The 14921-nt window shown below is 34.3% G+C and overlaps 1 protein-coding gene across 1 annotated transcript in view; it reads right to left on the reverse strand.

Moving 5' to 3' along the window:
- Nucleotides 1–14921, reverse strand: part of FSIP2 (fibrous sheath interacting protein 2) — a 121063-nt gene that overhangs the window by 91718 nt on the left and 14424 nt on the right. The window contains exons 8-9 of the mRNA XM_029224602.1: nt 9137–9263; nt 6657–6746 (exon numbers count right to left, since the gene is read on the reverse strand). Of these exons, the coding sequence (XP_029080435.1) occupies nt 6657–6746; nt 9137–9263 (217 nt within the window). The remainder of the gene's footprint in view (nt 1–6656; nt 6747–9136; nt 9264–14921) is intronic.

Genomic DNA, 14921 nt, shown 5'->3' on the forward strand with positions numbered 1-14921 from the left:
GAATTAAAAATCATTACAAGACATTACAAGAAAAGAAAAACTCAGTCAATATTCTCCTATGAATAAAGATGCAAGATCTATAAATAAACTGAATCTAACAATATACAATAAAAGATAATACATAATGAATAAGTGAGGCTTATTCCAAGAATGCAGGGTTAGTTTATCATTCAAAAATAAGCCAAAGTAACTTACCACAGTAAGAGAAAAGAGGAGGAAATGTAGACAATTATCTCAAAGATGAAAGGAAAAACTTGATAAAATTCAACACCCATTCATGATGAAACTTCTTAGTGAATGAGGAGTATGAGGGTATGTCCTTCCTTTGATAAAAGCTATCTTCAAATCTCCAGAACTATATTCTAATTTATATTGATCACTTGGCCTTATATTTTAGAACAAGATCAGGATGTACACAATCACCATTTTGTTCAGCACTGTTCTGGAGGTCCTGGCCAGCAAGAAAAAGAAATGAAAGGTGAACCCAAATAAAATCCCAGCTGACTATGTTGTAGAAATTGGAGAGCTGAAAAGATACATACATGCCAATGTTCACAGCACTGCTATTTACAGTAGTCAAGACATGGAAATAACCCAAGTGCCCATCAAAAAATGATTGGCTTAAGATGTGGTGTATCATGTATGTGTATACACACACACGGAATATTAGGCGACCATAAAAAATAATGAAATATTGCTGTTTGCAGTAACATGGATGGACCTAGAGAATATTATGCTTAGTGCATTAAGTCAGACACAGAAAGACAAATACTATATATCACTTATATGTGGAATCTAAAAAATAATACAAATGAATCTATACAAAAGAGAAATGGACTCACAGACTTAGAAAACAAACTTAATGATTACCAAAGGGGAGAGGGAATAAGGAAGGGACAAATTAGTATTGGATTAATGGATACAAACTATATTCATAAAAGAGATAAGCAACAAGGATTTACTGTATAGCACAGGGAATTATACTCAATATCTTGTAATAACCTATAATGGAATATAATCTGTCAAAAAAACCCCTGAATCATTATGCTGTACACCTGAAACTATTGCAATATTGTAAATCTACTATACTTAAATAAAAAAAATAAAATTTTTATGGAAATGCAAAGGCCCTAGAACAACCAAGTCAACTTAGAAGAACAACAAATGTTGGAGAACTCAAACTGCCAAATTTCAAGACTTATTATAAAGCTACAGTAGTTAAGAGAATGCTATTGAATATACTCACATAAGGACAAATAGACCAATAAAAGAAAAGAGCATGTCCAGAAATAGGTCCAACTATATATGATTACTTCATCTTCTCAAAGATACCAATGAAACTCACTGGTGTTGAAACACCTAAATGTGTACAAGGTAAGACTGGATAGTCCAGTCTTCTCAGATAGCAAGGAAGCTAACAAAAATCACTAGGGTTGTGTCAAAAAGGACTCGAAAGTTATCTTGAAGGGGCCCTCACTGGCCAGAGCTGTCACAATTTCAACATTAGTAAGCACAGTAACAGCAAATTTTAAGCACATAAAATTTATATAAATCTGTGAATTCATAATGAAACAAAACAAAACTAATTGCTCACTGTTAGAAGATGCTACTGAAACAATACATTATTTTGAAAACTAATAAATGATGGTAAAATATTAAGCATCAGTCTGCTTTTCTCAAGTATCCTGTATCACAAAGTAACCAAATAGTAGTTGGGGGAAAGTTTCTTTTTATTAGAAATTTTCTAGCTAGTTTACGAAGAAGGAAAAATATCCCAATTTTGTAATGCATAATTAATTTGTGGATCAAGGCCTTGAACATAAATGGCTGCTAATATCACAAAGAGAAATACAATGCAATATTACGTGTCTCCTGATGGAAAGATACACCATCATGTATGCATCAGTCTTGCTAAAGAAACTGAACCTGAAAGTGCATAGATTTAACTAATACTTTACAGGAAATACAGAAGAAATAACATATACCATATAGATGCAATCAGCAAAAATTCAGTAACTGAGGAGCTCAACAAGACAAGCAACTCAATTTCTTCAACAAATAAACTAATTTTAAAGAAGAGGAGGGAGGGAGGGAGGGAAAGAGAGGAATATATGGAAGGAGAACCTATAGATTAAAAGACTCAAAAGACATACAAACTATCACAGTATGTGTCAATGTAGATTCAAAGTAATGTCAAAATACTTTTGTGACATTTATGAGATTACTGGAAAGCTGAATTGTAATTAGATATTTGATTACATTAAGGAATTATTATTTGTGCAATGTGATCATGGTATTGTGCTTACACATTAAAAAAATAATCCTTATCTTTTAGGTACATATTGATATGTTGATGGATGAAAATAATATGTGTGGGATGTGCTTTAAAACAATATGGCAGCAGGGAGAAGTTGAGGGCATAGACAAAACAAAACTGTCCAGGAGTTGCTGAAGCTGAAAGATAGGCACATAAAGATTCTGTTGGTTTTTGCTTATGTTTGAAATGTTTAATAAGGCTAAAAAAAGTCATTAACAAAATTATGGAAATATGTGCCACAAATAAGACAAAAGATTAATGTCTTTGCCATATCAAAGAGAACTCATAGAAATGAACCTCAAATAAAAAGTAACAAAATATACAAACTATAAGGAAAAATGTAACATTTTATTATACTGAACTAAGAACTTCTGTACATCAAAAGATAAAAAAAGAATAGGAACAAATTACAAATTGGAAGAAGATATTGCTATACCGTATATATGTATATAATAGAATGTGTGACCAAAAAACTCTTTCAAATCTGTAAAAGAAAGAAAAATACCCCAATAGGAAAATGGACAAGAGATTTGAAAAAATAATTTCTCAGAAGAGGGAACATGACCCAGAAATCCCATATCGAGGCATATAACCCCTAGAGAATCACCTGTCCATGAATACCAGGAGATATATATGTATAGAATGGTGAAATATTGTTCAAATAACAGATACTTCCACCAAAAGAAAAACATATTAAATTGTGGTGTATTTACACAATGGGATTATTCACACAATGGGATAGGATTAGTACTGAAAGGAAGTAAAATGTCAGACAATACATAGGTAAAACTTTTGAAATATAATGCTGAGTATAAAAAGCAAGTCACAAAACACTGTATACAATATCATATCAATTATATTAAAATACCTTAATAATGTTATCTATGTCCATCAGAACCATGGAGAACAACAGTTTTAAAGTTTTTTGGGGAAAAAAAAAAAGCCTGACAACTTATAATTCGATATCAAGGGTAAATAGTATAATTCAGGAATGAAGGTAAAATAAAAATACTCTCAGGTGAAGGAAAACTAAGATAATTCAGTGCCAGATAATTTGTTCTAAAAGAGATGCTAAGGGAAGTTCTACAGACTGAAGGAAAATGATACCAGAAAGAAACATGGGGCCAGAAACATCAGGGATTAATGGGCGACCAAAATGTTAATTATTTGAGTAAATATGATAGGCTGTTCTTCCCCTATTTAGTCATTTAAATGATGATTACTCTGAGTGGCTGTTTGGTATATGTAGATGTAATACATAAGATAATTATAACAAAGGGGGGAGGAGTAAGGAGACATATATAGTAGTAAGGTTTCCACATTCTACATAAAGAGGTAGAATATCTAGTTAGGGTTGACTGTGATAAGCTAAGTAAGTACACTGTTACTTAGAACAACCACTAAAAAATCTGTACAAAGAGACATAGTAAAAACAATAGCCATGGACAATTGGAAATCAAACTTTAAAAATACCATGTACAACAGTACCAAAAATGAAGCACTTATGTATACATATAACACAACATATACAAGATTTCTATACTGAAAACTACAAAGCACTTATGAAAGAAATCAAGGACGACCTAAAAGTCCTTGATTGGAAGGACCCTGTAAAGATTTCTTTCCCCCTTAAATCGATCTATAGATTGATTTAATATACTTTATTCAAAAATCCTGGCATAATTTTTGCAGTAAAGCTGAGTATAAAGTTTATACTCAGGTAAATGAATTAAAATATCCATAAAATTTTTGAAGAAAAGTAAAGTTGCTGGAATTATGCTACATTTTAATAACAAGCTACAGTAATCAAAGACAGAGCAATATGGGCAAAGGGGGAGACACACTGATCAATCAGAAACAGAAAATTAAAAGGCAAGTTACAGACTGAGAGAAAATATTTGCAAGTCACACACCTGAAAAATACTTATATTCAGAATATACAAATAACTCCCAAAACTCAACAGAGCAAAAAGCTTCAACAGATACTTCACCAGGCAGGATTTACAAAAGGCAAACAGCATATGAAAAGATATTCATCATCATTAGCCATCAGGCAAATACAAATGAAAACTACAATGAGATACCATTACATCTATTAGAATGATTAAAATAAAAAGTACTGATAATACCAACAGTTACAAGGATGCACAGCAAACAGGGAATGCAAAATGCTACAGCCACTCTGGAAAACAGTTGGGCAATTCTTTATAAACTTAAACATATACAACAATTCCTTGTTCACACAAAAAGCTTAATGTATACTTCTGATCTTTCTATTCATAATCACCAAAATCTGGAAACAACCAAATTTCCTTCAACTGATGTATGCATAAATAAGCCTGGTACATACACACAATGGACTACTACTCAGCAATAAAAAGGAGTCAACTATTGACAAATGAAATAATTTGAAAGAACTTCAAAGGCATGCTGAAAGGAGCAATTATCAAAAGATCAAATTCGATATGATTCCATTTGCAAGGCATTTTCCAAAGGAAAAAGAACTATAGTGATGGAGAACATATCAGTGGTTGCCTGGGCTTATTAGTGGGAGAGAAGACGGTGTGACTGCAAAAGGACATTTTTGGAATGTTGTAAATGTTCTCACATGATTCTGGTACAGGTCATACTAATTCATACGTGTATTAAAATTCATGCAATTATATAAAAAATTCCATTTTGCTTTAGGGTAATTTAAAATCCAAAATAAATTACCTCAGGATCTTTTTATGAGAATGAAAAAATACAGAGACAAGATCAGAAGCAGGAACTATAGAGAATTCTGGCCTCTGAACTCTGGATAGTTGCCAATTATGAAACGTGGGGGCAGACTGCCCATAAGAGTGTAAAGGTTGTGACACTGTATGGAGTTCATACTCAGTTCAGTGATGAGATGGAAACTAAGGAGGTTTGATTATGGTGAATGGGAAAGAGGGGCACTTTTAATATATAATGAATTGTGATATCACTACTGTACATTTCTAAAATTCACACAAAACAAGAATGATTCACTTGCTAATCTCTTAGAGGGTAGAAATAGATCCTCTCCCCCCCAGATATGTATTAATATAGTTTTAGAATTCATCTTTGTCTCCCAGCTATGCTTAATTAAATTTATAGTTTTGATACCTGGACAACTGTCACAGATAGAGTGGTACCTTAGTGAGGCTGAAAATCATATTTTCCATCTATCATTCTTTCCTCCAATAACACTGAGATTTTTTTGACATCAGTAAGACCAGTCTGGCCTGCATTCAACACTAGACTTTTAGAAGACCATTCTGCATGAGATAACTGCTTTAGAGACTGAGAATTTAGTTTTATTGTCTACATTTAGTAGATATGTGGCTTGTGTTGTCATAATTATATGTGTTGTAAGTAACTCTCTGATATTTTATTAAAAAAATCTTTGGACTTTAAAAATGGGACCAAAAAATCTTTGGACTTCAAAAATCTTTGGTCTTTAAAGCTTACAGCTGAATTAAGTAAACCTCAGTAGTCCTGAGTGGAAGACAGCCTCAGCTAACCCTATCTTATCCCAGAGACTTTATGAGACTAATCAAATTACACAGTCAGGGAAGAAAAGATTTTAAACTTTTTCTTTAGAATTTAACTGATAAAGACAAAGGGATTTAATTTTTATACTTTAATTTTTCCCTGGAAATTTAATATGGGAGAAGAATTCATATTGCTCAATTTCTAACAGTCTTATACTTTTGATAGTATATTATTTGGAGGATATTTATGCTGTTGTTTGGGTTCTGGTCTAATCCAATGAGCTCTAATGGACAACATGAAGTAACATAGAATGATATAAATAAAGAAAGTGATATTTCACTGGGGTCCACAGTGGGTTGAGTGAATGTACATAAACTTAATTTCTGACTCACTTCAGAGTTTTTTTCTTTTTTTTTAACATCTTTATTGGAGTATAATTGCTTTACATTGTTGGGTTAGTTGCTGCTGTATAACAAAGTGAGTCAGCTATACGTATACATATATCCCCATACCCCCTCCCTCTTGCGTTTCAGAGTTTTTAAAAATCATTTCGAGCAATATAAAAATTATCTTGCAATTTGTTACATTCATGTATTTTTCATTCAGCAGCAATAGACCATTTAATTTGCCTAAAATGATAAGTTTAGAACACTAAATCTGTAACTTGAGATGAAATTCTGAAAGCAATAGAGGTTATATCATTGTTTGTAAGCATCACTCTAAATCTGTCATTTGACAACAAAGAACAGAGGAATTATCTGAACTTAAGCAAAAAAGGCCATCCAAATTCAGTCTTTCCCAAAAATACTATTTAATATTTCTTATCACAATATTAAATTACCATATGCTCCTTTATTTGCTTTCTGGTCACCAACAGGATAAACTATCTTTATGTCATCATTACTCTTCTTTTTCTTCTTTGGAGAATAAGCTTAAAGAAATGCAACAAAACATTTATTTTTAATAATGATGATGACAGAATTACCCAAGACAGGCTCTCTTTTCATGCCCAACAGGAAGTGAGCCTATATGCTAATTTCTATTTAGGATTGTGGGGAGGTATTGGAGAAGATGGAGGAATGCGAAAAACGATTACTCTTCAAATATTATCCCTTCAAGTTAAAAGATAGAAGGACAGAATTTTCCTCTGACAGAGAGAAAAGCTATACCTGGCTCAACTGTAACACGCCATTTCATCTTTGTAGAGATGGATACCAATATAGCTACTGGCTGGAGACCCACAAGCCCACAGTGACAATTGCAACTCTTGAATGTACCTCACAGCCTAGCATAAGCAACCATATACATATTCCTCTTTTGTGATAAAGGAAATTATAGTTCCCGTTTCTAACCATTTAGGAGGGCAAAGGATCCTCACAGCATGTGCGCTCAGTGGGTTTTCATTAAGGCTGTCAAATGTGAGAGTGATCTGTCTTCTCATTGGAGCAGGTTCACCCAATGTTCCTGTCCTCTCTTATTCTCTCTGTCCCTCTGGAAGCTATCTACTTGGTGGAAGATGACAACATTACTATAGAGGAATAATTCAATTTCATTTGTCACCTTGATAAAATAAATTAATTTATATCCCACTTCTTCAAAAAAAGGGATTTGAGGCAACAAGTGTTTAAAAATGTCTTCTTGAAACTCTTTTCCTATTAAATGAGAAAATTAATGGTTGTTGATGCAGGGATGTATATAGTTTCTAAAGTGATTTCTTTTTTGAAGGATGAAATTGCTATCATTATCTCAATGAGCTGAATAGGCTGAATTAGTCCATTCAGTAAGCATGCATGTATACAAACACACACACAAAGATATACATATATACATACAATACTAGGTGCTCTGTGAAACAGAAAGGTGGGAGTTACAATATAATAGGTAATTAAGACAGTGGGAAGTATGGAATACATGTATTAAGAATAATACAAAGTACTATAAGTGATTCGAAGGACAGGTATCTTCAAATTACAGTTATCAAGAAAGACTTTTTGTAGTGTCACTTACAGTGGAGCTTAAAGAATTGTAGGAGTTACAGAGATGGACAGTGAGCATGTCATTCCAGGCTAGAAACTTGGATAAAGAGAGGCACAGAAGTATAAAAGTTCACTTGTGTTTTAGGAACGGTCAGCAGTCTCGTTTGATTAGACAATGAAATTAATTGAATGCTTACTATGTGCTAGAACTCTTGGGCTCTTTATGGGATTTAGGAGTATTTTCTTCTCAGATGATGCAACTGTGATTCAAAGAGGTTAAATAATTTTGTTCAAGCTATTTACATGGCTAGACAATGGTAAAGCAGGACTTCGACTTCAGCAGTTTGGCTCTAGAGCCTAAGCATATCACCCCTAGATCATATCTGCCTTATTCAAGGAGGTAATGTGAAATAAAGTTAGGTTTGGGTTTGACCCTAGGTGGTGATGAATGGTTGTCTAAAAAGTCTGAGCTTCATTTAAGAGGTAATGGGGATCTTTAAGTTTTGAGGCCAGGAGAAAAAAACTAGAACAGAGTTTTACGTGTAATTATGTAGCGGTGTAAAAAATGGATCTGAGGTAGGTAAAAAAAAAGAGCCAATGGAGACTAGTTAGTAATATACTTAAGTGACAAAGGGAGGCTCTCACATAGAAACAGGACTGATGGGACAGAGATAGGATTGATCGGATGCTATGATGATAACTCATGGAAGATTATTATCTCCTTTCCTGATACATTTAGTCACAGATAATTAAAACAAGTCTACATTTTTGTATTCTGGCCATGAAATTTTAATATCATTAATTAATTTAATAAATCCTACTATAGTCTTAAAATGTTAAAAATAAAAGGAAGCTGGTAGATACTGGGCATAACAAAGTAATGACTTGATGTTCTTCCTTTAAACTTTCATTTCTTCCCTTTTTTTCCTTTCTTTGTTCCTTTCTATCTTTCTCTACCTCCTCCTTTCCTTCTTCCCTGTGTTCTTTTCTGGTACTGTCTATTCTTTATGGCTGGCAAAATAGTAGAACACCATGTTGGTATGTGATAGCAATTATCTTACAAATTTTTAAGGTTTCAGTAGCAAAAAATACATTAAGTATAGGGAAGTTGGTTAGAACTGCAATATAGGCAAGCCTGTCTGCTGAACCACTTGATAAGGTTATTTTAATTTTTACATGTATGTCTACTTTTCAACTTGAACTATTATAGGGAAATGCCTAGAACCCTTCGCTGGCACAAAGCAGGTAGCAAACGTGAGCAAACAGAGTTTTGTAAAAGGATATTTTACATAAATACACAGACAAGCACTTTCTACATAGCTACATCAGCCCTTAATGTTCTCACATTCATAATGTGGTCCATCTTGTTCTCTGTAATCAATTGTATTTTTCCTCATATCTTCTCTTTTAATGCCACTTCCTTGCATTTTTTGTAAATGATAAGCCATTTTTTTCTCTAGAAGGGCTTGTTTCTAAAATATTAAAGAAGTATATTGGTTAACATCAACTTGCTGTTTAGAAATACAAATAAATATTTAAAATGTGATAGTATGTTGGAAATGAGCAAGCCTTATGGCTTGTAAAGTTATTCAGAGTACAAATTTGGGAGGGTAGTAAGGGGTAAATTTCCACACATGGTCAAACATGAAGAATATATTTAACCCTTAGATGCAATTTATCTCACTGCACACCTTCAGGGTGTCTAGTTTCAGATCAGATAGCATCTCAATGCATTGCTCTCCTGGTGAGTTTAGGCAATTTCAAATCATCTTCAGTTGGAGGGTTCCTTAACCAAGAGTCACTCAGGCCTATTATATTATATATTATATATAATTATATATTATAATAATATATTGTTATATATATAATATATAATATAATAATATATATAATTATATATAATAACAATAATATAATATATATTATAATAGTACATAATTATATATATTATATTATAGGTAAACATAATATCATACATGAAATTTGACTTCTCTCTGTAAATCTCTGGACTAATATTGTTACTGGATGTGCCAGAAAAGAGATAGCTGCACAGAAGAAATCACCCAGAAATCTTCAGAGAATTTCCTAAAGTAGTCAGCAATGGAATGGATCACTATGTGTATGTGAGGAGACAATCCAAGACCAAAGACAGGATCATCCCAAAAGATTCAAGAAAACAGTACTTGGCACCTACCTATGATGCCTATTCTCACCAGCCACCCCAGAAAAATTTTGTAAGTCGTAGGGCACTGGGTAGAGTACTAAAATGTTGCCTCAGTAGTGGGGAATAACTAGTCCCAGATTAAACATGGTTCTGGCCCCATCTAACAACTATTAAAAAGCAAGACCTATAAAAATCAAACCATTTCCAAATAAACTACCTATCTACATTCAAGAACAAAAGCTAAGGAATATTTATAAAAAGCTGAAAATATTCAGCACACACAATATAAAGTTCACGATATCTGGCATCTAATCAAAGAATACCAAGCATATAAAGAAGCACAGAAATATGACCCATAAAGTGAGTAATCAATCAAAAATGATCCAGAAATGATACAGCTGTTAGAATTAAAGATAACATTAAAATTGAAAAACTAAAAATAGAGTTATCATATGATGTCACAATCCTACTTCTGGGCATATATCTGGAGAAAACTCTAATTTGAAAAGATACATGCACCCCAATGCTCACTGCAGCACTATTTACAACAGTCAGGACATGGAAGCAACCTAAATGTCCATCAACATAGGAATGGATAAACAAGATGTGGTATATATATATATACATACATATATATATATACATATATACACATACAATGGAATATTACTCAGCCATAAAAAAGAATTACATAATGCCATTTGCAGCAACATGGATGGACCTAGAGATCATCACATAAGTGAAGTAAGTCAGAGAAAGACAAATATCATATCACTTATATGTGGAATCTAAAAAAGTGATACAAATGAACTTATTTACAAAGCAGCAATAGACTCAACAGACATAGAAAACAAACTTATGGTTACCAAAGGGGATAGCAGGGAGTGGGTGGAGAGATAAATTAGGAGTTTGGGATTAACATATACACACTATTATATATAAAATAGGTAAACAACAAGGACTTGATCTATAGCACAGGGAACTATATGCAGTATCTTGTAATAACCTATAATGGAAAAGAATCAGAAAAAGCATCTATCTAGATATACTTATATATGTACAACTGAATCACTGTTGCACACTTGAACCTAACACGACTTGTAAATTAACTATACTTGAATTAAAAAAAAACAGATAACATAAATATACTCCATATATTTACAAGGTAAACAAGAGACACAGAAGATATAAAAAGGGCCCAAATCAATTTTTTTTTAATGTGTGAGATGAGTAATGCAATGGATGCATTAATGGCAGAGTAGATATTGCAGGGAAAGAGATTAATTAATACATGTTCAGAAAAAGAAACCATCTAAAAAGAAACACTGAGAGAAAAAGAAAATTACAAAATGAGAGGCTGTGGCCAAGATGGCAGAGTAGGAAGACCCTGAGCTCACCTCCTTCCATGGGCACACCGAAATTAAAACTATCTGCAGGGCAACTGTGAGAATGACATGAAGACTAGCAGAAAAGATTTTCCACAACTAAAGCTATAAAGAAGTAACCACAATGAGATGGGTAGGAGAGGAAGAGGTGAGGTATAGTCAAGAGCCACACCTTGGGGTAGGTGACCCACAAGAGGATAATCACAATTGCAGAGGTTCTTCCCAAGGAGAAAGAGGTCCAAGCTCAACATCAGGCTCCCCAGCCAGGGGGTCCTGCACCAAGAAGACGAACCTCAAGAACATCTGGCTTTGAAGGTCAGCAGGGCTTGTGTATGGGAGAACCAGAGGGCTGTAGGAAATAGTGACTCTGTTCTTAAAGGGCACATGTAAATCTCACATGTTCTAAGTCCCAGTACAGAGGCAGTAAGTTGAAAGAAGCCTGGGTCAGACCAACTTGTTCATCTTGGAGAGGCTCCTGGAGAGATAGGAGGCAGCTGGCATTCCCTTTGGGGATGGAGATGCTGGTGGTAGCCATTTTGGGAGACTTGTTCTACTATGAAGACACCAGTGCTGGCAAGTGCCATTTTGGAATCCTCCCTCTAGCTTATTAGCACTGGGGGATGATCTTCTCACCAGGGAGCTGGCACCAGTCCTGGGATCCACCTGGGCCATACAACCAGCCTCACTGTGACCCACCATCTCCCAACAGGTGACTAGTTCCTAACCCAGCCACCACAGGCCCCATAGCCAGCCTCACCAGGACATGCTTTGCCCACCAGTTGGCTGGCATGAGACATGGGACTCCCTGGGCCTTGTAACCAGTTGTACCAGGACCCAGCTATGTCCATCAGTGGGCAGGCAGCCATCACATTAGGCATGGCCTGGTAGCCAACCAGACCAGGGGCCAGCCCTGCCTACCAGCGCACCAAAGTAGTCAGCCCTGCAACTGCAGAAGAGAAGAGCCCATGCAGCCCCCATAGGGGACACTCCTAGAGCATAGAGCTCTCATGACCAGAGGGGAGTGTGCTGCTGGGCGTCATAGGATGGTACTTATATAAGGACACTTCTTCAAGATTGGGAAATGTAACTAATCTATCTAATACACAGAAATAAACACAAAGAATTAGGCAAAATGAGGAGAGAGAGCAATATGTTCCAAACAAAAACAAAACTTCAGAAAAAGAACTAAATAAAGTGGAGATAAACAATCTACCTGATAAAACTGAGTTCAAGGTAATGGTCATAAACACACTCAAGGAACACAGAAGAAGATGGATGAACAGTGAGAAGTTCAACAAGAGTTAGAAAACATAAAGAAGAATCAAACAGACTGAATAATACAATAACTAAAATAAAAAATACACTAGAAGGAATCAACAGATTAGCTGATACAGAGGAACAGATTGGTGAACCGGAAGACAGAGTAGTTGTAATCACCCAAGCTGAACAGAAAAAAGAGTTCAACAAAATAAGGAGAGTTTAAGACATCTCTGGACATCAACCACACTATCATTTGCATTACAGTGGTCCCAGAAGGAGAAGAGAGAGGGAAAGGGACTGATAACTTATTTGAAGAAATAGATGAAAACTTGTCTAACTTGGGAGAGAAAATAGACATTCAGGTCCAGGAAGCACAAAGAAACCCAATCAAGATCAACCCAAAGAGATCCACACCAAGACACATTATAATTAAAATGGCAAAAATTAAAGAATCATAAAAGCAGCAGGAGAAAAGCAACTAGTTACGTACAAGGTGACTCACGTAAGACTCTGAGCTAACTTGTCAGCAGAAATTTTGCAGACCAGAAAAGAGTGGCACAATATATTCAAAGTGTGAAAGGGAAAACTATAACCAAGAATACCTGGCAAGGCTATCATTCACATTTGAAGGACAGCTCTTAAGTTTTGTAGATAAGCAAAAGCTAAGAGTTCAGCACTACTAAACTGGCTTTACAAGAAATGTGAAAGGGACCTCTCTAAGCAGAAAATAGCACAACTAGAAATATGAAAAACACAAAAGGAAAAATCTCATTGGTAAAGGCAAGCATACAATAAAGGCAGTGGATCAACCACTTATACAGTTAGTAGGAAAGTTAAAAGACAAAAGTAGTAAAATCATCTATATCCACTATAAGTAGTTAAGGGATACATAAAACAAAAAGATGTAAAATATATCAAAACATTAAAAGTGGAGGGGAGAGTAAAAATGTAGGGTTGCTAGAATACATTTGAGTCTAAGAGATAATCAACTAAAATAATCATATATATATATGGGTTTTTACACAAGAACCTCCCAGTAACCACAAACCGAAAATATATAATAAAACACACAAAAAAGAGGAACAAATCCAAGCATAATGTTAAAGATACTCATCAAGTCACAATGGAAGAGAGCAAAAGATTAAAGGACAAAACAACCACAAATCAATGAACAAAATGGCATTAAGTACATACCTATCAATAACTGCTTTAAATGTAAATGGACTAAATGTTCCAATCAAATGACAGAGTGGCTGAATGAATACAAAAACAAGACCCATATATATGCTGCTTACAAGTGACTCACTTCAGATCTAAAGACACACAAACTGAAAGTTAAGGGGATGAAAAAAGTACTCCATACAAAATCTGGGGTAGCAGTACTTTTATCAGACAAAATAGACTTTAAAACAAAGACTGCGACAAGAAACAAGGAAGGATATTACATAATGATAAAAGGATTGATCCAGGAAGATATAACAATTGTAAATATCTATGTATCCAACATAGAAGCACCTAAATACACAAAGTAAATGCTAACAAACATAAAGGGAGAAATTGACAGTAACACAATAATAGTAGGGGACAATAACACTCCACTTACATCAATAGATAGATCATCCAGACAGAAAATCAATAAGGAAACACTAGCCTTAAATAACACATTAGACCCAATGGATTTTATATATACATATAACATTCCATCAAAAAGCAGCAGAATACACATTCTTTTCAAGTACATGTGGGACATTCTCCAGCATAGATCAATCACATGTTAGGCCACAAAACAAATCTAAATAAGTTTAAGAAGATTGAAATCATATCAAGCATCTTTTCTGACCACAATGAAATCACCACAAGAAAAAACCTGCAAAAAACACAAATACGTAGAGGCTAGACAACATGCTACTAACCAACCAATGGGTCACTGAAGAAATCAAACTAAACATACCTGGAAACAAAAGAAAATAGAAACACAATGATCCAAAATCTATGGGACACAGCAAAAGCAGTTCTAAGAAGGAAGTTTATAACAATACAAGCTTACCTCAGGAAACAAGAAAATTCTCAAATAAAGAACCTAACCCACACCTAACAGAATTAGAAAGAGAAGAACATACAAAACTCAGAGTTAGTAGAAGGAAAGAAGTCATAACGATCAGAGCAGAATAAATGGAATAAAGACTAAAAATAAAAAGGTGGAAAATATCAATGAAACTAAGAGCTGGTTCTTTGAAAAGATAAACAGAATTGATAAACCTTTAGCCAGACTCATCAAGAAAGAGAGGGCCCAAATAAATCAGAAATGAAAAAGAAGAAGT

This window comes from Monodon monoceros, unplaced genomic scaffold (genome assembly GCF_005190385.1).
Source record: "Monodon monoceros isolate NGI ecotype Baffin Bay Population unplaced genomic scaffold, NGI_Narwhal_1 Super_Scaffold_16, whole genome shotgun sequence".
NCBI lineage: Eukaryota > Metazoa > Chordata > Mammalia > Artiodactyla > Monodontidae > Monodon > Monodon monoceros.